Below are 23,204 nucleotides of genomic sequence, written 5' to 3' on the forward strand. Positions count from 1 at the left end.
TAAAGTTGGATAATTTTGAAATTCTTTAAATTTTTTTCACGCATTCAGTAAAATGCCATTTGTTAAAATATCAAAAAGAACATTTTATTTTTTAATAATATCACTTTAAATATTGGTCAAAAGTGACCAAATTTAAAAATATTTTTTGATCAATTTAAAATAATTTTAATATTTTTGATTAATATTTAAAGTAAATTTCCTTTTGATATTTATGTGAATCTTCGTGGGCAATAAAATGGCCTAGAGCATTTATGCAGCATGGTCCACTCATAATGGAAATTTTTCCTTTAAATTTCAGTTTCGCCACTAGATTTTTAGTGCTTAAAAGAGAGGGTTTGGTGGATAAAAATGTAAAATGAGGAGGTAAAATTGAAAGTAAGGCAGAGGGGTTTGAATTTTAAGCTCGTCGTTCCGTGGCGCGGCTGCAGTTGGATCTCCCCGAGTTTTGCTCTCGATTGCGTTATTGTTGGGCGAAAGCAAGTCTCCGCGGATGGAGGAGAGGGCCGAGAATTCTCCGCGACGAGGTCAAGGGCGTTGCCACGATAGAGCTCGAGTGAGAGACGCGGAGGAAGGGCGAGGGAGGAAGACAGCTCTCCTCCCCCTTTCTCTTCGTCTTCCCCGCGAGTTGGAGCAAGATCCTGCGCTTCTTCGCAGGGCCTTGGCCGTCTCCGTCAACCTTCGACCCGGTCGATTATTGGTTGAATTGATTGCTAGGTACGTTTCCCGGCTTCCGACGCGGAGATGAAGACCTACTTGTGCTTTTAGATTAAAAAAGCAATGGTCTTTGACGTGCCATCCTTCATTGACCTAGTTTTTGCGAAAAGAGTGAATTTTTTCTTTGTTGGTTTGATTAGCTAATGCATTTTTGAGAAAGTATACGAGCACTTTGAGTGACTAATTTGTAATTTGTTTACTTTTAGGATGAGCGAATTCCCTGCCAGTTGAAGAGGAAGGATTTAATTAACTGTGTCAGATAGGAGAAACATCCTAAATTTTATGCGCCAATAGAAGCACTCTTGGGTGATGCAAAGGTCGTGTACATAGATTTGCTAAGAAGGTTAGGAAGCTAGTCAGGCAATAGCTCTTACCTTCTTTTTTTTCATGTGCATCTTTTGAAGGCCTACTATGTAAGTGTTCAAGAAATCCTGCTTAAACTGCTTCCTGTTCTAAACAAAAAAAGAAAAGGTATAAGAGTGTTCTTGGCCTCAACATTCCTCTGTCTGTCTTCAATCCTTTTTTATTGATTTAACTAGATGTTGTATGTCTACATATTGTTTACTAGTCCTTTTAGCTTGACTCAATTTTTTCTCACTATCGGATGCATTGGCCATTCGTACTCACTTTAATCACTCTTCGTTTATACTTTGCCAAAATTTTGATTTATCTTGTAGTTATCTAACATGGTTAGGCAATGATATGTAAGTTGAGAATCAGCAATTATGGTTTACAAATGCCGTGTAAGTTTGAGAATCAGTAATTTATGTTTATAATAGTAAGTAGTTTTTAGAAGAGCAATTATGGTATAGTAATGCAATGTAAGTGGAAAATTAACAATTATGGTTCATAATAGTAAATAAGTTTGAGTTGAACTGGCACAATAACTAAAATACATGTTTTTCTACTTATTTTCTTTAATTCCACAATTTTTTATTGTAGTATACAAGATGGGTGTGATATCAAGGAAGATTTTTCCTGCATGTGGCAACCTTTGCTGTCTCTGTCCTTCACTGAGGACACGATCTAGGCAACCAGTGAAGAGGTACAAGAAGCTGCTAGCTGACATTTTTTCTCAATCTCAGGTGATATAGTTCTGACATTTTATTTTTTTTTCTAACTTCTGAATGTGAGACCTTATCCTTTACTTAGACTGTTTCTCAGGAGTAATTTTTGCGGCAGCAATTTACTTATTGAATACGCTGATAAGAATCATTGTTGTTGGTATTTCATTCTACTATAAGCCTTATTTGGACATCAATGTTCTTATGAAACTGAAGAAATATCTCAATTTAGAACCTTCAAGTGTAGAACAAACTGTGTACCATTACCATGCTATATTTACGATCATGGTGAGCCAACATCTAAATAAGGTTTAGGGGTGAGCAAATCACCTTTTACTATAATGGTGAGCCAACATCTAAATTTTACTTTCACGTTGCTTGTACATGTGAAGTGTCTTTTTCCCTTGCAACCAACTCTTTAATGGACAAGAAACTGATAATCCATTTTTGCATCATTTGGTTTAGCTATCTAGTGTAACAATTCTATTGCAACCTACAAACCATATGATTGGGATTCATTTACTTGTTTGTGTTATGCTTCTAATTGAAACTGCAAAAACAGAACCAACTTCATAGCCAATATATCAAGTACTGAAATTAATCTTGCTGCTAACCTTATATATTTTTAACTATACTAGTGTCATCTATTACCATGTCAATGGATGCCGATTTGTTACAATACAATTAGAAGATGATCAAAAAGAAAATCATTGAATGGTCCAGTGGGAGCAAGAATTTTCACACAATCGAATCTATATAAACACTTAGCTTACATCCACTCCTAAAAAAAAAAAAAAAACGGACAGTCCGTTGCATGAAACTCCCGCCATACGAGGTCTTGGGGAAGGATCTATTGTACGTAGCCTTACCTTACTTTTTGCAAGAGGCTGTTTCCAGGATTTAAACCCGTGACCTTTTGGTCACATGACAACAACTTTACCGTTGCGCCAAGGCTCCCCTTCAAAAGAGTAACAAAATACAATCTAAGATATTAGATGCAAGCAAAACATGGAGTGCCTACATAAATAAATTCAACAATAGACGTGCAAAATCTCCAGCCGTAGACAAATACTATATAAATCTTTAAAAAAAATATCTTATTTTTTCAATTTTTTATCAACTGTTTTATTGATGATTTGTCTACTCCTTTATGTATAATCTACTTATTTTGGTATCATTTGGTTCCAATGCAATAACCTTGGTCTAGGCGATCCATTTGAGTAAAATGTGGCCCTTATAATCACAATTGCATAATGGTAGGGCATGTTATTTTGGTAAAATCTATATGCATACTCAGCCACACAGGGATTGTTTTCTGTCTATCACAAATAATGCCTATGGGTATGCCTAATAAATCAATAGAAAACACTGACAAACAAATTTCTCATGTATTTATGAGTGTTTATCTATATCTCAGTTTTTTTTTTGGCTAAGTGTCTTGAATCACTAAAGAATATCAACTCATTTGCTATGAAGATGTACTTGCTTCCCATTATTGTAACATTGGATGCTATACATGATATTGGTATACCACTGCCTTCTCAAGAACATGTTAGAATTCAATTTTTGAAAGCTTTATGATGTTGATACCAGATAAAATTGCTTGTTTATATATATATATATATTTCGTCTTGGTTGATATTCTAGTGTCTATAAGTAAATGCTTCCATTAATGCCTAAAACAAACAATTCTTTGCAGGATGAAGAGCCAAATGATAGAAAAATTGGGAAGTTGTGTGAATATGCGTCTAGAAACCCACTTCGCATTCCAAAGGTAAAGTATTCTCCTCTCTGTTTGGTTATTTTGGTATGAGTTTGTGCTAGGAGTTGAACATCTGCCTACCTGTTTTGACAAATAAGAAACACAAAAAAAAAATAATAATAAAGGAGAGTTACAAAGATGTGTGTACGAACAAGATCAAGCAAAGACAATTATTTTTTACATGGTTTGACAAGTTTGTTGACATGCACATTTGCACAAGGGCATCTAAATGGTTAGGTCAATCTATTCCATGAGATGGTGATAAGTTGGAGCATCGTTTGATGTATTAACAACTTCCTTGAGACTAACATTCATCTTCAGAACATAGGTTTAGACAAGTTTTGATGTTAGCTGTCTAAGCTTAATGCAGTACTCAACCCTTTTCATTCGAACTTGGAACTGATCTGTAGTTTTTGTTTTTTTTTAAAATAAAATATCATTCATGTACTAAAAATATATGTTTATTATAATCTTACTAAAAGCAAATATCTCTAGGAAAATTAACTAAGTAAATGCTGGAAAAAAATGTATCTACAGAGAAGAAAAATTGCCCAGTATACTACACTTCAATTTCTAACTTTCTTTTTTTCTCATCCATGTTTCAATGCCTGCTGTCCTGGCTCCTTGCCCTGAAGAATGGACTAGCTATGCCTTTCAGGGATTTTTCCAAGGAGTAGAAACATGCCCTTTTTGTCCCTAGCAAAACTTCACATAAGAGCAAGGGCATCAGCTAGCTTGTTTATTTCTCTGGTTATACAAAAATTCTCTCTCAAAAGATTTATTTAATTCAAGTAGTTCAGAATAGACTATAATTTTCTTTATTCCTCATTTCCTCTCTTACATTCTTCCTTTTATTCCAGCTTCTTTTATATCTAAGTTGTTGAGTGCTTTGGCTTGTCTGTGATTTTAGATTTGTTACTCATCTGTTGCCATTTTTTATATATTGGTGGTTTAATTGTCAGATAACAGAATATTTGGAGCAGAAGTGTTACAAGGAATTGAGAAGCGAACACTTTGGCTATGTTAAGATTGTGACGTGCATCTACCGTAAATTGGTGATTACTTGCAAGGAGCAAATGTAAAATTTGCTTGGGTTTATGCTTTATTGTTTATTTCTTCTTGGTGGTGTTTACCTTTTATCAATCTACACTTGTGCAGCACAAAGTCATTGTGAATTTCCTCACAATTGCATTAGTGGTGAATGACACTAAGCACAGGAATTAGGATATGTACAATTGGATGAGTGTGCATGAAGTGTAGAATAAAATCTTTGGCATCTAAGAAGTGATTAGTGGTTACATATCTGATTTAAAATCCATAGTGAAGAATCCATTTTTATTTTGCAGTAGCACAATTACTTAGTCTTTTTTTATGTGAGAGAACATATACATGTCTAATAAGTTGTCAGCCTTCATAGGATGTAATTCTGAAAAGAGTTCAATCCACTCTTCTATTTATGATTCTAATATTGTATTTAAAGCTGTAATTGACTCCAGAAGAATTTTATGTCCATTGATCTTTTTGTTTGATTTTGAAATATACATGCTTATGTATGGTTATGAATTTATGATGAGTTTAAATATGACCTACTATATGAATTTATCTTCTGCAGGCCTCTGTTTGCAAGTAGCCTACTGAGCATCCTACAGAATCTTTTTGATCAAACAAGACAACAAGGAGTGCAGACTCTAGGTTGCTATACACTTTTTGACTTTATTAATAGCCAGGTAAATTTCTTCTCTGTTACACATCAACATGTTGATGTCTTAATCTACTTGCCTATTTTGCCAAATTTCACATCATGATGCTGCTTATTCCAGGTGGATGGCACATACCAGTTCAATTTAGAAGGTCTGATTCCTAAATTATGCAGTATAGTTCAAGAATTGGGGGATGATGAGACAGCTTGCTGTTTCCGTGCAGCAGGACTTCAAGCTCTATCTTCATTGGTATATCCTAGTATTCATTTTTTTTTATATTACATTTAAACTCATGATATTATTTTTTAAAAAATGCTGAATCATAGTGTTGTTCATCTTTGAAATTTGAACTTAATTAATTACCTTCAGTTGCAGAGCTAAGGACACCTTTTAAGGTGGTGCAATCCTTATTTTGAAAACAGCCAAAATAGGCTGTTTGATTGAGAATCATTCCCAATCTAAATAAACCCAGTCTGAAAACTGGTTTACCTTGAACATTGAAATTTAAATAATATCCTCATAAACATCAAGCTATGTCAGTCCAATTTCATGAGTTCAAATATATAGATTTTATCATTTCATTAAACTCTATTAGATTTAGAGATGACAATCAGGCGGAATGGAATGGGTTTTGCAAATCTCATTCTCTCCTTGTATGATTTATCACCTTCCCCATACCCTACCAAATTAATTTTGATACTCACCCTGCTCCCCCCTCTCATACACATACAAAACAATTTGTGTAGTGATCACTTTTGTTTAAACAAGTGCTTCAAGTCAATATTTTCAATCATATTGACATCTGAGTTATTTGTTGATTATTCTATATTCTGTAAGTGATCCGTTGAATCTCATATATTGTCCCTTTGCAATGACATGTAGGTTTGGTTTATGGGAGAGCATTCGCATATCTCAGCAGAATTCGACAGTGTGAGCACATTTTATGCTTTTTGATTTCCAATTAAACTAAATTATGAATTATATCATTACTGATTTCTTTCACGTGCAGAACATATAAATTGAACGCCACTCTTCCTCATAAGATAAATATTTTCCTTGAAGTTGTTTTCTATATGGAGAATTGAATTACAGTGGGTGAGATAAAAAATTTAACATTGATCTCAAACAGAGCCTTGTCTAGTTTCTCAGTTAATTTAAGTTTACAATTGGACTTTCATGATTTGTAGGCTGTACGAAATACATAGTATAATACAATATCAACTAATTATTAAGAGAATAAAAGAAAATTTAAGAGAGAGAGTCCTTAGCCTCTTTCAAGCCAAAAATGTTAAGGCAAAAATAGGCATATCTCGAATCAATTTGTTCTAAAATTTGTCTTGTCCTAATACAAACTGTTAGGGTCGAAATATGCTAGAGGAGGAGGGGTTGAATAGCTCGTCGCGCTTCTCGTAGCTTGCTTCTTGGTGATGATATGCAGCGGAAAACACTCAAAGCAAGCTCCAACGCTAACAACGTAGATTTACTTGGTATCCACCTCAAGAAGAGGTGACTAATCCAAGGATCCACACACGATGCTCACTTCACTAATAAAATACTCCTTCTCGGTAATTACCAGAGGTGGAGAAACCTCGTACAAGACTCACACACGCATACAACTCAAAACAAGAAGAAATACAAACACAAACCTTACAAGGTTTACAACACTTATGCTCTCTTCTTGTTTGGGAATGCCTCTTGATTCTTGGGAATGCAACTGCACTTCACTCCAAGACCCTTCAAGAACTGGCGTATGTCAATAAGCTCGGTGGAGAAGAATCGCTGAGAGTGGAGTCAAAGATCTGAGGAGGAAGACGCTCGACAACAGCTATAACTTACGCAACGGTCGGATCCCAATCGATTGAATGACTCTCAATCGATTGTGGAGGCTTTGAATCGATCGGCTGATCAATTCAGAGCGCCTCTGTGCTCTCTGGAAATAGCTTGAATTGATTGACCAATCAATTCTCATAGCTCTTCGCGCTTCTCGTAGCTTGCTTTTTGGTGATGATATGCAGCCGAACACACTCAAAGCAAGTTCCAATGCTAACAACGTAGATTTATTTGGTATCCACCTCAAGAAGAGGTGATTAATCCAAGGATCTACACACGACGCTCACTCCACTAATAAAATACTCCTTCTCGGTAACTACTGGAGGTGGAGAAACCTCGTACAAGACTCACACACGCATATAACTCAAAACAAGAAGAAATACAAACACAAACCTTACAAGGTTTACAACACTTATGCTCTCTTCTTGTTTGAGAATATCTCTTGATGCTTGGGAATGCAACTGCACTTCACTTCAAGACCCTTCAAGAACTGGCATGTGTCACTGAGCTCGGTGGAGAAGAATCGCTGAGAGTGGAGTCGAAGATCTGCGGAGGAAGACGCTCGACAACGGCTATAACTTGCGCAATGGTCGGATTCCAATCGATTGAATGACTCTCAATCGATTGGGGAGGCTTTGAATCGATCGGCTGATCGATTCAGAGCGCCTCTGTGCTCTCTGAAAATAGCCTGAATCGATCGACCAATCGATTCAGGCTTTCCTGCGATCGCGGAAGAAATCCAGCTTGTCCCCAATCGATCGACCGATCGATTGGAGGTTCCCAATCGATCGATTGGGAGACCTTCTGTGCGCACGACATAAGCTCCCAATCGATCGACCGATCGATTGGGCCATCTTTCTTCGTGGCGCACATCCAATCGATCAACTGATCGATTGGACTTCGGTTTAATTGATCGATTGATCGATTGAGCCACCTTTGACTTGCCTAAAACTAAGTCCAAGGTCTCCAATTCCAACATCCGGTCAACCGTGACCTATTGGAATATTATGCCTAGCATCCGATCAACCTTGACCTGCTAGGACTTCTTCACTAAGTCTCCGGTCAATCCCTTTGACCCACTTGGACTTTTCTTCTTGTGCCAAATGTTCGGTCAACCTTGACTCACTTGGACTTACTATCTCGTGCCAAGTGTCTGGTCCTTCATGACCCACTTGGGCTTCCTTCCACTAGATGTCCAATCATTCTTGATCCATCTGGATTTCCTTGTGCCAAGTATCCAGTCAACCCTTTGACCTACTTGGACTTCCCACACCAGGTGTCCTGTCAACTTTGACCCACCTAGATTTCCATGTGCCTGACTTCACTCACCAGGTCTTTCCACTGCCCGGCTTCACTCACCGGGACTTCTACCTGCCTGACTTCACTCACCAGGACTTTCCACTGCTCGGCTTCACTCACCAAGACTTTTCACTGCCCGGCTTCACTCACCGGGATTTCTACCTGTCTGGCTTTACTCACTAGGACTTTCCATTGCCCGACTTCAGTCACTGGGACTTTTACCCAGGACTTTCACTTAACTTTACTCACCAAGATTTTCCATCTGCCTTGCTTTACTCACTAGGACTTTCCCAGTCAACTTGACTCTTCTTCACGTCAATCTGGTCAAACCCTTACCAGAGGGGAATTGTACCAGCAATCTCCCCAATCGGATGATTGCATCTGCAATCTCCACGTATTGTCAAACATCGAAACTCGAACATCTAGATTCAGACTTGAGCCAACTCAAGCCTAGTCAACTTTGACCCGGGGGTATTGCACCAACACAAACCTCTACTTATATTTCATTCAACAAATTTTTTAATGGTTAAAATTATTAAGCATTCACTGCAAAGTTGCTAAGTTATTATTCAAGGAACATTTACAATCTTTCTAGGTTGTATATTAGCAGTGTTGCAAACCTTATTTTTTTAATTTTAAATTTTGCGTCTTTGTTGCTATAGATTGTTTTTGCTGTCTTGGAGAACTATGGAGACACCAAAAGAAAATCAGAGGATGACCAACAAAGTGAACAGAACCGGTGGGTACACAAAGTCCTTAAAACTGAGGGTCATGCTTTTCTGCTTCTCCTTTTATCATTTCTAGGATTCCTTCCTGGAAAAGTATTGTAAATAACAAAGAGAACTTAAATTGACTGACTGTGTAAGAGTTTCGTCCTAGTTTTGATCTGTTATCCATATGCATTTAACAGGGATGAAAAGAACAGCCCTAGCTTTTGGTCTAGGGCTTGTTTACATAACATGGCAAAGCTAGCCAAAGAAGCAACCACTATGCGGCGTGTTTTGGAGTCTTTATTTCGTTATTTTGATAATAATGGATCATGGTCTGCACAAAATAATCTGGCTCGATGTGTCATGTGTGATATGCAGTTATTGATGGAAAAGGATGGTAAGATATTTCTGTTTTATACTTTGTGTTTGTATTTTTCCCGAGAGTAGAATTTTTTTCTTACTTTCCAGGGCAAAATCCAAATCTACTGATATCGATATTGGTCAAGCACCTTGAGCACAAGACTGTTTTGAAACAACCTGACATTCAGTTGAATATAGTTGAAGTTACGGCTAGTCTTGCTGAGCAGTCCAAAACACAAGCATCTGTAGCAAGTATTGGAGCAATAAATGATCTTGTGAAACATTTACGTAAGTCCATCATGCATTGTACACTTGGTACTAAAGGTATTGGGGACGACATCATCAAATGGAATGACAATTTCCGCAAAGCAGTAGATGAGTGCATCGTTCAGTTATCTAAAAAGGTATTGTTGCTTTTCTGAAACTTTGGAAGAGAAATAGTGTGGGTTTATATACAATGTTCCAGTTACAGGTGTTTCTTGTCCGAATTATTGATAAACGAGGTCTTTGAAAAAGGTCCTAAAAAGACTATTTTATAGCATGAAGTGAGCTATAAAATTATGATAATGATGATTGTCTGTCAACAGATTGATGATGCTGGGCCCGTTCTCGACATGATGGCCGTTATGTTAGAGAATCTGCCATCAAATTTGACAATGGCGAGGTCAACTATTGCTGTGGTGTATCGTACTGCTCAGATAATTGCATCTGTTCCAAATTTAGCATATAGGAATAAGGTCAGCAAACTATACATATTCTAGTTTAATTTTGTGTTAGCTGTGAACTGTATTTCATATCTATGTCTCCTCGTTATGTATTTCAGGCATTTCCAGAGACTCTGATGCATCAATTGCTCCTAGCAATGGTTCACCCTGATCATGAAACGCGTGTGGGTGCTCACCGTATATTCTCTGTTGTTCTTGTTCCATCTTCTGTGTCTCCTCAACTTAATTCACTATCTCCAGAATCACTAAAAGACATTGATCTTCAGAGAACACTCTCAAGAGCTGTTTCTGTCTTTTCATCGTCAGCTGCTCTGTTTGAAAAACTTAGATGGGAAAAGGTATCTGCGACAGAAAAAACTTACCGACAAAATATGAGCAGAGCTCCTAGTCATGATGATGTGAAGCTTGTTATGCTGCAATCATCTCAAAGCCGTACTCGTAGCATGAAAGGACGTCGATCTTTAACAGCAGATTGTATTCCAGTGAACAACTCGAATAAGGTTGATATCTTTACACAGTCAAATATTAATTATTCTTTCAGTCCATCTTTACCTCACTAGCTCTTTGTATATTCACAACAAATTGTTTCTCTTCATGTATTCAGGATTCAGTTCTTTTAAGATTGAGCAGTCGTCAAATCACACTTCTTCTCTCATCATTTTGGGCCCAGGCTATGTTTCCTGAAAACACTCCAGAAAATTTTGAAGCAATTGCTCATTCTTATAGTCTGACATTGTTGTTTACTCGAGCAAAGGTAATCAAATTCTTAGTTTGTTGCAAGTACGACTAAGTTGTACTTTCAAATTCAATTAGCTCCTGGTGTCCTGCATCAAGATAGTTTTAGTTCTATCTATGAGAATTCTGTTTAGGATATACATAAAATCTTCTGCATTTGATTTTTCTCGACTGTGACAGCCCTAGTAGCATAGTTTGGTCAGGCGTTCAAATTTGTGCTTTCCATACAGTTTCTTTGCAAATGATACTGCATTAGTTTTAAAGGTTTCATAATCTAGCATCAAAAAACTATCATTGATTGTGAAACTATCATTAAATTTTTATATTTCTAATTTTGCAGTCATCAATCCACGAGCCTCTTGCACGGAGTTTTCAGCTTGCCTTTGCTTTAAGAAACATTTCACTTGCAGGGGGTAAGATATTCATTTGTTTTGTTGAGATTAAAAGTCAAGGGGAGTACACAGAATATAAATTCCTAATACAACAATGTATGCTTTTAGGTCGACTGTGGACTAGTCGTCTAATCTAATTTAAACTACCCTCAGACATGGTAGAGGTTGATGTGGAATGTATCTTTCTGATACCTGTTAGTGATTAACCATTTTTTCAGTAATGTGTTTTAAGTTGATAGCCTTATAGCACTTACACAAAGCAACAAAATGTTAGTGGTTAATTCACTTCTTCAGATTAACTGCATGTTAAATGATCAAGAAGAAGAGAGCCTAGAATCTGATTCCTTGTTAGATCCATTCAAAGCACAGAAGTAATATTATTCTTCCAAGATAGTTAACCATGTGGAAGACAAATTGAGAAGTATTTGAATATTTTGTGAACAATTAACATCCACTCAAATTTATAATTAGTGATGAATTGAATGATTCTAAATTCAGTTATTGGATTAAGTGAAAGAAGTCAATAGTAGGATTCTCTTTCACCTAGTGGGGTTAATGAAGATGATGAAAAGCAACCATGCTTCTTATGTCTAATTGTTGTTTGCATATCAAAATCTTATTCCCTTCACAATTGCCATATGGTATTATAGTGTTGTATAAGAAATAATTGTGCTGATCTTGGGTGAGATTTTATGTAGGATCACTGCCGCCATCACGTCGGCGCTCCCTACTTACTCTATCCACAGCTATGTTCATATTTGCTTCAAAAGCATTCAACATAGTCCCCCTTATTCCGATTGTGAAGTCAGCCATCAATGAGAAAACAGTATGCACACTTGCACTTCTCTTTTACGAGCCTCTTTACCGCCTTTTGTTTTACATTCTAAAATTACACTTATTTCTCACTAATCCGTTAAAGCTTAATTGGTATTAGTGAGAAAAAAAAAACTGATGGCTACTCCAAAAAAAAAAATTCTTTTGTAGTCACTTTAAAATGTAAGGTTTGTATTAAAGTGTATCATGCTGCGAATTTCCTCATATTGTTCTATAAACTTCAATTTGACGAAATATTATGTGATTTAAGCGATGATGTATTAATATTTGATGATGTATTGCTACAAAACTAGCTTTGTGTACTACTATAAAACTATTAATTCCAATAAATATCTATCCTTGTCCAGGTTGATCCATTTCTCCAATTGGTTGAAAACTCCAAACTTCAAGCTGTGAAAACTACATTTGACAATTTATTGGGAGCTTACGGGTCACAAGAAGATGATAACAAAGCATCAATATCTCTCCAGGCCGTGGAAGTAATAGAAGGCCTGACTAAAGAATCCATAGTTTCTGTGATCATGAACAGCTTTACTGATTTATCAGAGGTAATTCTCAACCGTATTGGATGTCTGTATTCATCGCAAGTCTCTAGATGCATGACTACTTGTTCACTATCAGTTCCCCATTGATTTTTAAATGTTGCTGCAGTCAGAGCAATCCGACATAAGAAACCAATTGCTACTCGATTTCATGCCTGATGATGTTTGTCCGCTTGGGCCACAGTTCATGAAATCATCTGGACAGCTTTTGCCACTTTTGTCTGAAACTGAGAATACACAAGATGTAAGCTCATGGAGTTTTAGGGTTCCTCAAGATCTGAAACCTCCATCATCGAAACATTATTTTTATTTTGCAGGTCACTCCTGCAGCTCTTTTGGTTGATGAGGACTTTTATGAATCATTTGAAACTGGGCGAGATCATTCGAGGTTGCCCGATGACAGATCTAATCTTCTCAGTGTTGATCAGCTTCTAGAGACAGTATGATTTCCATTAATGCATTCTCCAGTACTCTTTCTTATTATGCGAGAATATTTAAGATTAGTGATATTTCTAGTCCACAGACCTAAACCATCATGCACAACAACAACTAAACCTTTATCTTACTAAGTTGGATCGGTTATATAGACAATAATAACAACAACAACTAAACCTTTATCTCATTAAGTTGGATCGGTTTATATAGATCCTCCTACGCCAAAATTGTTAGAGGGAAAACTAATAAATTCCTTATTTCAGACAAAAACCATTTTCAAATAGGATGATGCTAACCTTTATCTCCTAATTACTCACTTAAGAGGTAGCTGTGCACTATTGTCTCTCTATTATTTACTCACAGCTGTTTGTGCAGGTCCCGGATACACCATGGCAAACTGGAAGATTTTCAGTATCAACAACCTCTGACGTACCATTCAAAGAGATGGCTAATCATTGCCAGGCTCTTATGACTGGAAAACAGCAGAAAATGTCCGTCTTTGCCGACATACAACAGAAACAAGATTTCTTAGATGTTGGCTCCCCGAGGGACCAAAACGGGGTGCAAACATATCAATGCTCCAATATCGATCAAGCAGGAAAGGTACTGATGGGATTCATAAGCCATTAATTTGTGCAAGTAAAAAAAAACCATGATGAAGATGATCAGTTACCATGTTATTCTCTTCTTCAGCTTCTCTAGGAATTTTTTTTTAAACAATACCAATGCTGCATATATTCTCCTCATCTTCCAAGATGTTGCTTCTGCAACTTCTGATATTTTAGCTTTTACTCCTACTTTAGCTTTTACTCCTCATCTAGGAATTGTTTGATCTTGCGAGAATTTTAAAGTTTGGCCTTTGATCTCCCTCTCTATCAATATCTGAGATCTCTTTTGCAACTTCTCCCATGCTTATTTTGTAAGCATCAATAGCATTCATTTCTTGACTACTTAAAACTGTCTCTGGGAGTTCATTGAAAGGCAACTATGTCTCTAGGTCTTCATTTATTTGCTTGTTTAACTAAAGGCTTGATCATGTGGGTGCAGAGTGGCAATCCTTTCCTCAACGAAAACCTTGTAGATATGCAGAGACAACACATCGACACTGGACACAATGCGTTAGCATCCATCAACTTCCATTGCCCACCCCGGTGCCTCAAGCTCCCAGCATCAAGCCCCTACGACAACTTCCTAAAGGCTGCAGGCTGCTAGAGGGTATATGTGAAAGTCAATTTTCTACAGAGTGGAAAGATAAGGATCTCTTCTTTAGGAGTAGCTCCCACATTTACCTTGTGTATACGGTATAGCACTACAGGCTTTTTGCATATTCATTTTGCTGAGAACTATAGAAGAAAAAAAAAACGGTTTTTCCAGACGTAACCTGTATACAAAATACATGCAATAAATTCCTGTAAACATCCATCATCTCAGATGGAGAGTTTTAGTGAATTTTAACCTCTAAATTACAAAACTTATTGTTCGACAATTCAATTTCAGGTCACCTTATCTTCCACCCTCATTCAGTTTCAGGTTTATGCAGTTCCCTCGAGACTAACATTTTTCACAAGGTACATGCTCCTAAACTTATCTTTCTCTTCATTTAGTTAAAAGTTTTATTTATAAGATTTAGGAGTGTTTTTTTTTTTTCCAAATTGTTGTTTGCCTACCTGAAGAAGGAACAAAAAAGAACATTTCATAATCAGAATACAGAATCCTGGTAGGAACCTGTCCTTAGTTTCATCTGCTAAACTAGCACTTGCAGTTCTCTCCTAGAAAAAACAAAAGGAAGAGGACTCAGGACAATTATCTGCACATCAACTTGTCATGGAGATTAGCCAACTGTGTCTGAAACTCCAGACTCCCATAGCAGAGTCCTTCCTTCCTCTCCACCCTCACGAGAACTCTCTCGAACTCTGCGATGCTGCAGGGTATCCTTAGCACGCCTGCCTGCGCGAATCCGTACTCCTCCTCTGCTCCTCGGAGCAGGACCCCAAAGGCCTCATGGTGCAAGTAGCACGTAGGGATCACATACCTCTTCAGCTCAGGTCCTACACACACAGCAAGGGACCCCTTGGGCACCCAATTGTTCTTCAGGCCTTTCTGGGACACAACAGCAAGCTTCTTCCACTTCTTAAGCACATCCATTGGTTGCTGCTGCTTTTGCAATGCTTGGAGGAATGCAGATAACTTGATAATGCAATATATAGGGGATGGAGAGAAGTTTAAAATCATTTTCAAAATTTTCTGGAATTCATTTACTTTTTTGGCGTTCAGTTCTATATTTTGGTTAGGATTGTTATTGTATGAGCGTCTGCTGGCAGTTGCACATGTCAATTGGCTGTTGGCTCATGAATTCCTACCCCTTTGAGCTCGAGATGACATAGAATTGATTGATAGGTCATTCATTTATATACACATATAAATATATATGAACCAGGGTACTGCACATGTTAATCATATCGACGAGGATGTTTATTTAAGAAGCCAAGTGGTGTTTCTGGAATGCAAATATTGTGGGCAGCCGCAGTGCAATTTAATGCTCTGATTCAGTCAAGATTTTAGTTAGTTCAATCTCGGTGATCGCCTATTCATTAACTAACCTTCAACGGCTGAAAGGGGCATGGGTCCCTCGCATGATTCGCATTCGTGTGCTTTTGCCTGCAAGTGAACTGAGACAGTATATATATATATATATATATATATATATGCACATTATAAATTCCACGTGAATGGAGTCAGTAACCTGTACAACTCCATACATGATTCAGATATCAGGTTTACTTTATTGACCACATCATTCACTCCAATAATCTCTCTCTCTCTCTCTCTCTCTCTCTCTTTCTCCATATCAAAGTGTATGTATTTTACTAAGGCTATATGTCCCAAACATTTGCAGGGTTTTACAAGATGTTAATCATGTTTGTGGTTCGGTCAGCATGTGATCGAAGTTCAGGTAAGTGGTTCCATATGTTTGTTGTTGAAAAGGTCGAGTTTGAGGAGATACAGTTTGATTGCCTCTTCGCCTACAAAATCAACACTGGATGGGGTAATTTGGTTGGCTATTTATAAGATTTTATTATAGTAAAAAGTAATTATGGTCATCCTAGGCGTCCTTCATAGGCCATTCCTAGGTTATACGAAGAGGGACAAATCATGGGATAACTTATAGCCGACCATCAAATTTATTTATAAGATCTTATGCTATGACCTCAGGTGATCCTACTTTAGTTCAACATGGCACAGGGATAAGAATGTTGTTTCATCCTAGTTCAATATAAGGCAATGCAACAGATCACATAGAAGCAGTCAATCGTATAATATGTAATATGCTACAATATCTTACTCAGTGAATCTTCATTACTAACAAATATTATCGATAGTTAATTAGTGACTTCATGATCAGAAACCATGCATGTTTCAGAAATAAACAAGTTTATTCTAGATCAAACCATTACCTGGATCAATATTTTTCTCCTTTTTTTTTCCTTTTCCTTTGAAAGAGAGGAAACTCTTTTTTTGTTCTGTTTGCTTGATTCAGTGTACAAACTGACAACTATCGTTTTCAGCCTACCGATCATCATCATCATCTGCCATCCAAATCTAAAACACAAACCGTTCGTCACATCTTCCTCAATCATTTGTCACACACACCAACCCACTACCATCTCCAATTATACCCATCTTTTCTTTTTTTTTTTTCTTGGGAAAAAAAAACTCACTATAGAAATCAATCTGCCACAGCAACAAGAAGCGCAGCAACAGGAACAGGAATAAAAATATAAATGTAAGGACAAGAATAATAATAGAAATAAAATATAGCAACAGTATCAACAACAAAAATAAAACATTACAAAGAGTGTTTCAAATGCTCATTGTTATATTAGAGTTGAAATTCGATCGTTCCAGTAGGTGAAATAAAGATATGAGAGACTAAAGCAATGTGAATAAAAAGAATTTAAAAACTAATTAAGTGCGTAATCTTTTTGAAAATCTCAGTGATAGTACAGAAACTTCAAACTGAATAATATGATTATACTGAGAAGGAAACACAATTATTACCATGCATAGGGTGCAACAAAGTACAAGCTATATAATATGACTTTACTGTGAACAAAATGTGATTAGAATAACATTTGAAAAGATGTGTGAAGAGATCAACTTATATTACAATTGTATTTTTTTTAAACAACCATTATATGTGATCGATCCCGTACGAAAGCAATGAGCAATGGACTACCAATGAGCTAACTTGGAGGTTGATCGGAAAAAAACTTCAAATTGGAAATGCCTGCGAGAATGAGCTCACTTGGAGGTTGATCGGAAAAAAACTTCAAATTGGAAATGCCTGCGAGCAAGAGCAGAAAAAGGAAAAAAACCATCAGTAAGATCAGGAGGTCTCTAGCGCAGCTACTCCGAAGATCAAGTCGGGATCTTGGGAAGAAGAAGAATAGTGGAGTAATGAAAGAAAGGTCGTGGACTTGTGTACTTGCACCAACGGAGAGGGATCTCATTTTATAATGCTTATTATGATCTCCACATTTAATAAGACATCACATCGTTGCTAAATAACTTGTCTAATTGTCATGATTCCACCGTATCCTGCAATCTCATTGTAGATATGGGGTATTGCGTATTTATGTAAAAATACAATTCTCCTTTGACCAACCCACGTGGTGTCTTAATGGTGAAACGGGTTCATGGGCTGGAAGGCCTATTGGGCTAGTAATCAGAATGATGGGTCTGAGAACAGGGAGTTCAGTCTCTCATGAGAAGTAACTAGGTCATGATAGCATCCCAATAGGGAGCTAGGCCCCGGGGAGTATGTCCGATCGGCATTAGCCGATCGAGATAAGGGGGGAGCAAAACCCCATAAGTATTTAGCTGGGTGAGGAGTTGAACCCTTGAGAGTATGTCCAATTGACATTAGCTGATCGGGATAAGATGGGGAGCAAAGCCCCGTGAACCTCTGACTGAGTGGGGAGCTGGACCCTGAGAATATATCCGATCAGCATTAGCTGATCGGGAGTGGGACTCTTAAGAGTATATCTGATCGGTGTTAGCCGATCAGGATGAGATGGAGAGTAGAGCTCCCAAGAGTATATTCAATCAGTATCAATCGATAGGGATGAGATAGGGAGCAGAGCCTCGTGAACATCTGGCTAAGTGGGGAGCGTACCTCCGAGGAAGGTTGATCGGTGTGGGGAGATCCCATCGGGTAGGTTACTCGGGCTTTAACCCAACTTGGACTTTGACTACCACATACACTGGTCTATTGACCTCTGACCCCAACTTGGGGACCTCCCCATTCACAGTATCAAACCTTCTATACTCAAACAAAGATACTAATTCTATAGTTTTAATAAATAATTTTATTAAAAACCTATGTATATTCTAGACTAACTTATATCTTATTGACCTATTTGAACTTATATAATGGAGGTATATGTTTAAAACTTGGAGAAAAAACATTTATAATCCGTACTTGTATATAAAAATATAACACAAAATAGAATATGTATATAGAATTGTACAGAAGGATGGAAGCTGAAGGTGCTTTAATTTGCATCCGTGCCCTCGTGCAGGAAGTCTAGAAGCTCTGCAACAATTATTATTATCATCATTATCTAAAAAAAACTTTAAATTTAATAATTGTTTGGCAAGTAAATTAAAGTGTGTGGATGGGTGGAAGCAGCAAGAAAAAGTGTGGCTGATGAGGGAGCTGCCTGATGCCAATTAATGTGCGCACCAGAACTTGTGACAAGACATCATTCTTTTTAGCAACTTGCAATGCAAATCTCTGTGTTGTTTGATATTCTCCCATCATTATTTTTGGTTGGATATTTTATGGGAAGCACACGTATTCAATTTGATCTTGATCAAATCATATATCAATATGGATATTTCTAAAGTCAAATCATGCTTGCCATCCATCTTTTTTTAGATTATCAAATGCAAATATTTAGATGTTCTTCCAGAGGCTTATATTTGTCTTCTCAAACAGTTGCAGTGTATTAGCATTATTATTATATCTGCCACCACAAAAATATTATGGCCTTACCTTTGTTTTTGTCTTGTATCTTTGTTACAAACTAGCACCATATTTGTTTAATGCATTTGTTCAAGATGGTATACAAGATGAGAACGAATGGATACCTGGATGCTGTTAACACCACGATATCTCTAATCGTCTTCCAACTTCATTCTTCTTTTCCAGTTCAGCACTCGACCGGGACTGTTTTTCGTTGCCACACTAACCTGTATGCAAAGTGTGTTTGGAGAGGATGCTTTGGTGAACATAAGTGCACTGATGGAAACTTGAAAGGATACATCAGGATAAGGAGCAAAACACAAAGAATTGCCCTCAGTTTAGGCAACAAGATTACTCTCAAACAACAGAAACTTGCAAGTTAGTAAGCCAAACTCATCCAATTCACTCTTTTCTTTTTTCTCAAGCAGGTTTTTTGTTGAATTGATTCACTTCAATTGTTTCTTTCACTTGGGCTCACAGTTCAGATGCTACAAAATTTTGACAAAATCAAACTAGAATCAATCATTTCATTTGTGTCTGTTTTACATTAGCACAACTAAATATATACATAAATAATTAATGAAACGGACCATGTATGGTTGCCTTGCATTCCATGCTTTCTACATGAATCATCTTGCGGGATGCCAACCTATTGCACGCAAAGCAAAGCAAATTTCTTTAATTCCAATTGATGCTTTACAAGGCGGTCGCGGATGAACAATTTGAGCATTCAAAAAAGACCTGGTGATTATTTTCTCACCAATATTCTCACTTAAATGAGATTATTGGTGAGTCAATCATGTCCATCATCAAGTTAATTGAGCCATCAAATTCTATGCTTAATAGAGTGATCAACTAGAACAAGTAAGGCAAATCAAACAAATTGAAAAATTAGCTAATCGGAATGGTCAAATTAAATGAGCTAAGCAAACATGAGAGGTTGAATAGGCAAGTTAATGGGTCAGGTCTAACTGAGTTATCAAACCAAGCAAGTAAACAACATGCTAATTAATCAAGTGAGTGAAACTCGATTTGAATATTTGCCCATTTGGCTCTATCCACGATGTTTTAATCAACTTGGCTACCTTCTTGGTCATCAAAATAAATAAGGCACATGCCCCTCCAACCACTCAAAAGCAAATGAAGTGGGAGTTGGCTTTTTCCTCACAAGCATCATCCAATACCGGTATTGCTATTAGGTTCAGATGCCAACCTCCACCCACTAGATGTATTGTAGTTTCAAGACAGAAGTTGAGAATTGAGGCATTTTATTTAATAAATAAAGACCAACTTAGAGTCCTTGACAATCATCAACTTGGAGAAACTTGGCATATATGCACGAGTCAAAATACTGTGGTGGCATAGCCTTTGTTTATTGAATCGAAGTGTTGCAAGTAGTGTTTTTCACAAAGAAACAGCAGATGAACCAGTTGTGAGTTGAGACTAACTTGCTTCTGATTTGGTTGATCCGGTTCGACAAAATGAATTAAAAAATTTATCATAAATAAACCCAATGGATTATTGCAATTGTATTTCTAAACCATTCATTCAAAGCAAGCAATTGATAAAAGAAGTCGAGCATCAGGAAAGTCTGTGAAAGTTAAAAGGCCATGTCATCATCCATTATCTACATTATCCCGACTAATGCAAGCTTCCTTCTTCTATCTATATAAGATATTTGACCTAACTACACGCACCATTTAATTCCCACACTAAATTAACTCCTAATGACTAAACCCACCCACTTCACCAAACATTAAACCATAATTAATCACACCCACGTGTTGCTTTGTCAAATGTTATGTTTATTATCTTTCAAAGACAACACTCATAGTTTGAAAAATCTTGAAGTAGCTTTTTAAATTGTTATTATTTCATTCTCTAATTATTAAGATTGTCGTTATTCTAATTAACTGGAAAAATAACGTAGCAGATGCATGAAGTTTAGATAGATAATAATGTAAATGATTGAAAGCAAAATGCTGAGAATTTGAATCTCTCAGAAGTATTTTGATAATTCTTTTCAACGAGGCATTTGAAAATAAAATAAATTTCAGGGCAAAATAAAAAAGTCCCCTTTTCATTTTTTTTTTTTTTTCATTTCGGGGAAGGTGAAATGAACAGGGGGAATTGAATGAAGACTGCGTGAGAAGGGACGACCTCAGATGACAGAGTCGGCGGCGCCGACCGCCGTATGGAGGTGCTCCCCCTCGTACGTTACGATCAACATCGAAGGGTCTTCGCGTGCCCGCTCCACCTGCTTCCTGGCTGGGCAACCGCGTAGGGTGTTGCACTTGTAGTAGCCCCTGCTAGAGCGGTCAAGGTTAGGTCGATGATCGGAGGCTAGCGGTTCGTTGGAGATCGGGCGATGGCCGAGAATGAGGAGGCGGCAGCGATTACCTGGGGTAAAGGGAGCCCTTGATCGGCTTCTGGCCGTACTTGCGCCACGAATACTGGTCAGTGGGAATGTCAGAAACCTTCGCGCTCACTGCCGGCACGCGGATCATCCGCTTGAGGCGAGATTTACTGCTTAAATCGGATTAGGGAAGTATCCGATTAGGGTAAGTGTGTTACATTGCGAGCTTGAAGTTTTTTGGGTAAGTTCCATTTACCTTCTCTTGGAGCAGTGGCATTGCTCGCTGGGAACGGCGTACTTACCGTCGATATGCTCCGAGTGTGCGTGAGCATGCTCGTGGCACCGTCGATCGAGCGTTGAGAAGGAGATCAGCGGCTTGCCAGCGGAAACGGACGGGGAGAGGATGAGGGATGTCGCAGCACTGGTCCTGCTGTTCCGCAGGCTGCCGTCACCGGTGACGAAAGACACAAACAAAGCGGTCGCCGAGATGTTGAAACACTCTTTGTTGTACCGGCTCCGCGGCGACGCCTCGCTCGCCGAGACGTGAATCGGCTTGGTGAAGTCGAGGGTCCGTGTCTGGGTAGGCAGCGGCGAAGGCGGCAGGGAATGCCGGGGAGGCTTGGTCCGGAGAGGTACGGGGGAGAGGATCAGGGTTTCCGCCATAGCACTAACCTGCTTCGGCTCTGCCGCCGTCAGGTGCGGCGCGGTAGGACCGCGGCGGAATCGGGCGTGCCCAGTTCGGTTGAGAACGGAGATGAACTTCTTGAAATTGGACACGGTGACGTCGGCGATCTCGCCGCAGTCTAGCTGCTGCTGTGATCGACAGTCGGAGAGGCGGAGGATGAGGTGCTCCATGGAGCGGAGTCCTGCGGCGCCGGCTTCCTGAATGGAGATCTGCTCCTCCGCCTTGCCGTAGCTCATCAGATCGACCGCCATCGCCGCAGATCTGAGCCCTAAAAACTAGCACGCAAGCATTTGGGTTAACAAACGGCAGAGCAGAGAGCAGAAGACGAGGACAGTCCAGAAGGAGGCGGCATTTTATAGGCAGAGGAAAGACCCTTCATGGTTCGTGTTAAAGACAGTTTGTTTCAATCAAACGGCTGAGATCGCCCAACTCACTTCGTGATGTGGGTATTTATAACTATGGGTAAAACTGAAAAGGCATACAAATGGTCCTATATGAATTTTTTTTTTTAAAAAAAAACGTCTCATCCTTTCTGGAATGATACGAATACTTTTCTCCGGCACATACGACACGAACATCTTCCGTCGAAATCTTAATTCGGGATTACATTATAGCATATTATAGCATTTATACGACCGTACTTGCTATACAATTAATTGATCGTCTCAATTCGTCCCTCGGAATAATGCGATGATAAAAATATAAAATATTATTATATGAGATTTTGATCGAAATTAGATATATCTGAGTTTAATATTAATGGTTACTTATGAGTCATCTTCTTCCTGTTAATTTAAGGACGAATTAATAAGAAAAATAGGGACAAGTAAATCATCTTTTACTACGTAGGTGCATCTCAACTCTTTTAGAGTTCATAGACAAAATATAAATATAAATATTTTAAAAAACATAATTTTTTAAAAATACTCTTTTTTTTATTTTCTTAGAAGTAAAATTACTAATAGAATTTTATATTCAAAATTTTGATAATAACTTTTTTAATTAATAAAATTATTAAATTATTGAATATTTA

At 37.8% G+C, this 23,204-nt stretch overlaps 3 protein-coding genes across 4 annotated transcripts; 1 reads left to right on the forward strand and 2 right to left on the reverse strand.

Moving 5' to 3' along the window:
- Positions 1-426: 426 nt before the first annotated feature.
- LOC122017820 (protein SEMI-ROLLED LEAF 2-like) lies at positions 427-19,471 on the forward strand. The gene is made up of 23 exons (XM_042575524.1): positions 427-714; positions 921-1,057; positions 1,657-1,799; positions 3,478-3,552; positions 4,503-4,618; positions 5,153-5,267; positions 5,361-5,489; positions 6,123-6,170; positions 9,032-9,108; positions 9,280-9,476; positions 9,548-9,843; positions 10,027-10,176; positions 10,263-10,664; positions 10,769-10,918; positions 11,240-11,312; positions 11,990-12,117; positions 12,473-12,673; positions 12,777-12,911; positions 12,985-13,107; positions 13,478-13,705; positions 14,150-14,403; positions 14,600-14,670; positions 19,317-19,471. Exons 3-21 carry the CDS (start codon positions 1,665-1,667, stop codon positions 14,312-14,314), a joined length of 2,943 nt encoding a protein of 980 aa, XP_042431458.1. The 5' UTR covers positions 427-714; positions 921-1,057; positions 1,657-1,664; the 3' UTR covers positions 14,315-14,403; positions 14,600-14,670; positions 19,317-19,471.
- On the reverse strand, positions 14,766-15,247 carry LOC122013679 (auxin-induced protein X15-like). The gene is made up of 2 exons (XM_042569916.1): positions 14,922-15,247; positions 14,766-14,769 (listed from the first exon to the last, which is right to left on the reverse strand). The coding sequence occupies exons 1-2, from the start codon at positions 15,245-15,247 to the stop codon at positions 14,766-14,768; spliced, it is 330 nt and encodes a 109-aa protein (XP_042425850.1).
- LOC122017821 (WRKY transcription factor WRKY51-like) lies at positions 17,366-22,491 on the reverse strand. Of its 2 annotated transcripts, XM_042575525.1 has the most exons (6): positions 21,743-22,491; positions 21,531-21,656; positions 21,291-21,436; positions 19,721-19,779; positions 19,256-19,357; positions 17,366-18,698 (listed from the first exon to the last, which is right to left on the reverse strand). In XM_042575525.1, the coding sequence occupies exons 1-3, from the start codon at positions 22,420-22,422 to the stop codon at positions 21,292-21,294; spliced, it is 951 nt and encodes a 316-aa protein (XP_042431459.1). In that variant the 5' UTR covers positions 22,423-22,491; the 3' UTR covers positions 17,366-18,698; positions 19,256-19,357; positions 19,721-19,779; position 21,291. The 2 variants fall into 2 exon arrangements, with proteins under 2 accessions (XP_042431459.1, XP_042431460.1); XM_042575526.1 differs by lacking the exons at positions 17,366-18,698; positions 19,256-19,357 and adding an exon at positions 19,492-19,618.
- Positions 22,492-23,204: the final 713 nt, after the last annotated feature.

The sequence above is a fragment of the Zingiber officinale genome, chromosome 8B, assembly GCF_018446385.1.
Source record: "Zingiber officinale cultivar Zhangliang chromosome 8B, Zo_v1.1, whole genome shotgun sequence".
NCBI classification, from domain to species: domain Eukaryota; kingdom Viridiplantae; phylum Streptophyta; class Magnoliopsida; order Zingiberales; family Zingiberaceae; genus Zingiber; species Zingiber officinale.

Excerpts from the sequence above, each read along its gene's own strand:
- LOC122017820 (XM_042575524.1), top strand. The coding sequence starts at position 1,665 with ATGGGTGTGATATCAAGGAAGATTTTTCCTGCATGTGGCAACCTTTGC. Across the intron at positions 4,619-5,152 it reads ATTACTTGCAAGGAGCAAAT|GCCTCTGTTTGCAAGTAGCC; the intron begins GTAAAATTTGCT and ends TATCTTCTGCAG. Across the intron at positions 6,171-9,031 it reads TCTCAGCAGAATTCGACAGT|ATTGTTTTTGCTGTCTTGGA; the intron begins GTGAGCACATTT and ends TTGTTGCTATAG.
- LOC122013679 (XM_042569916.1), bottom strand. The coding sequence starts at position 15,247 with ATGGATGTGCTTAAGAAGTGGAAGAAGCTTGCTGTTGTGTCCCAGAAA.
- LOC122017821 (XM_042575525.1), bottom strand. The coding sequence starts at position 22,422 with ATGGCGGTCGATCTGATGAGCTACGGCAAGGCGGAGGAGCAGATCTCC. Across the intron at positions 21,657-21,742 it reads TGCCACTGCTCCAAGAGAAG|TAAATCTCGCCTCAAGCGGA; the intron begins GTAAATGGAACT and ends CGATTTAAGCAG. Across the intron at positions 21,437-21,530 it reads AAGGGCTCCCTTTACCCCAG|GGGCTACTACAAGTGCAACA; the intron begins GTAATCGCTGCC and ends CCGCTCTAGCAG.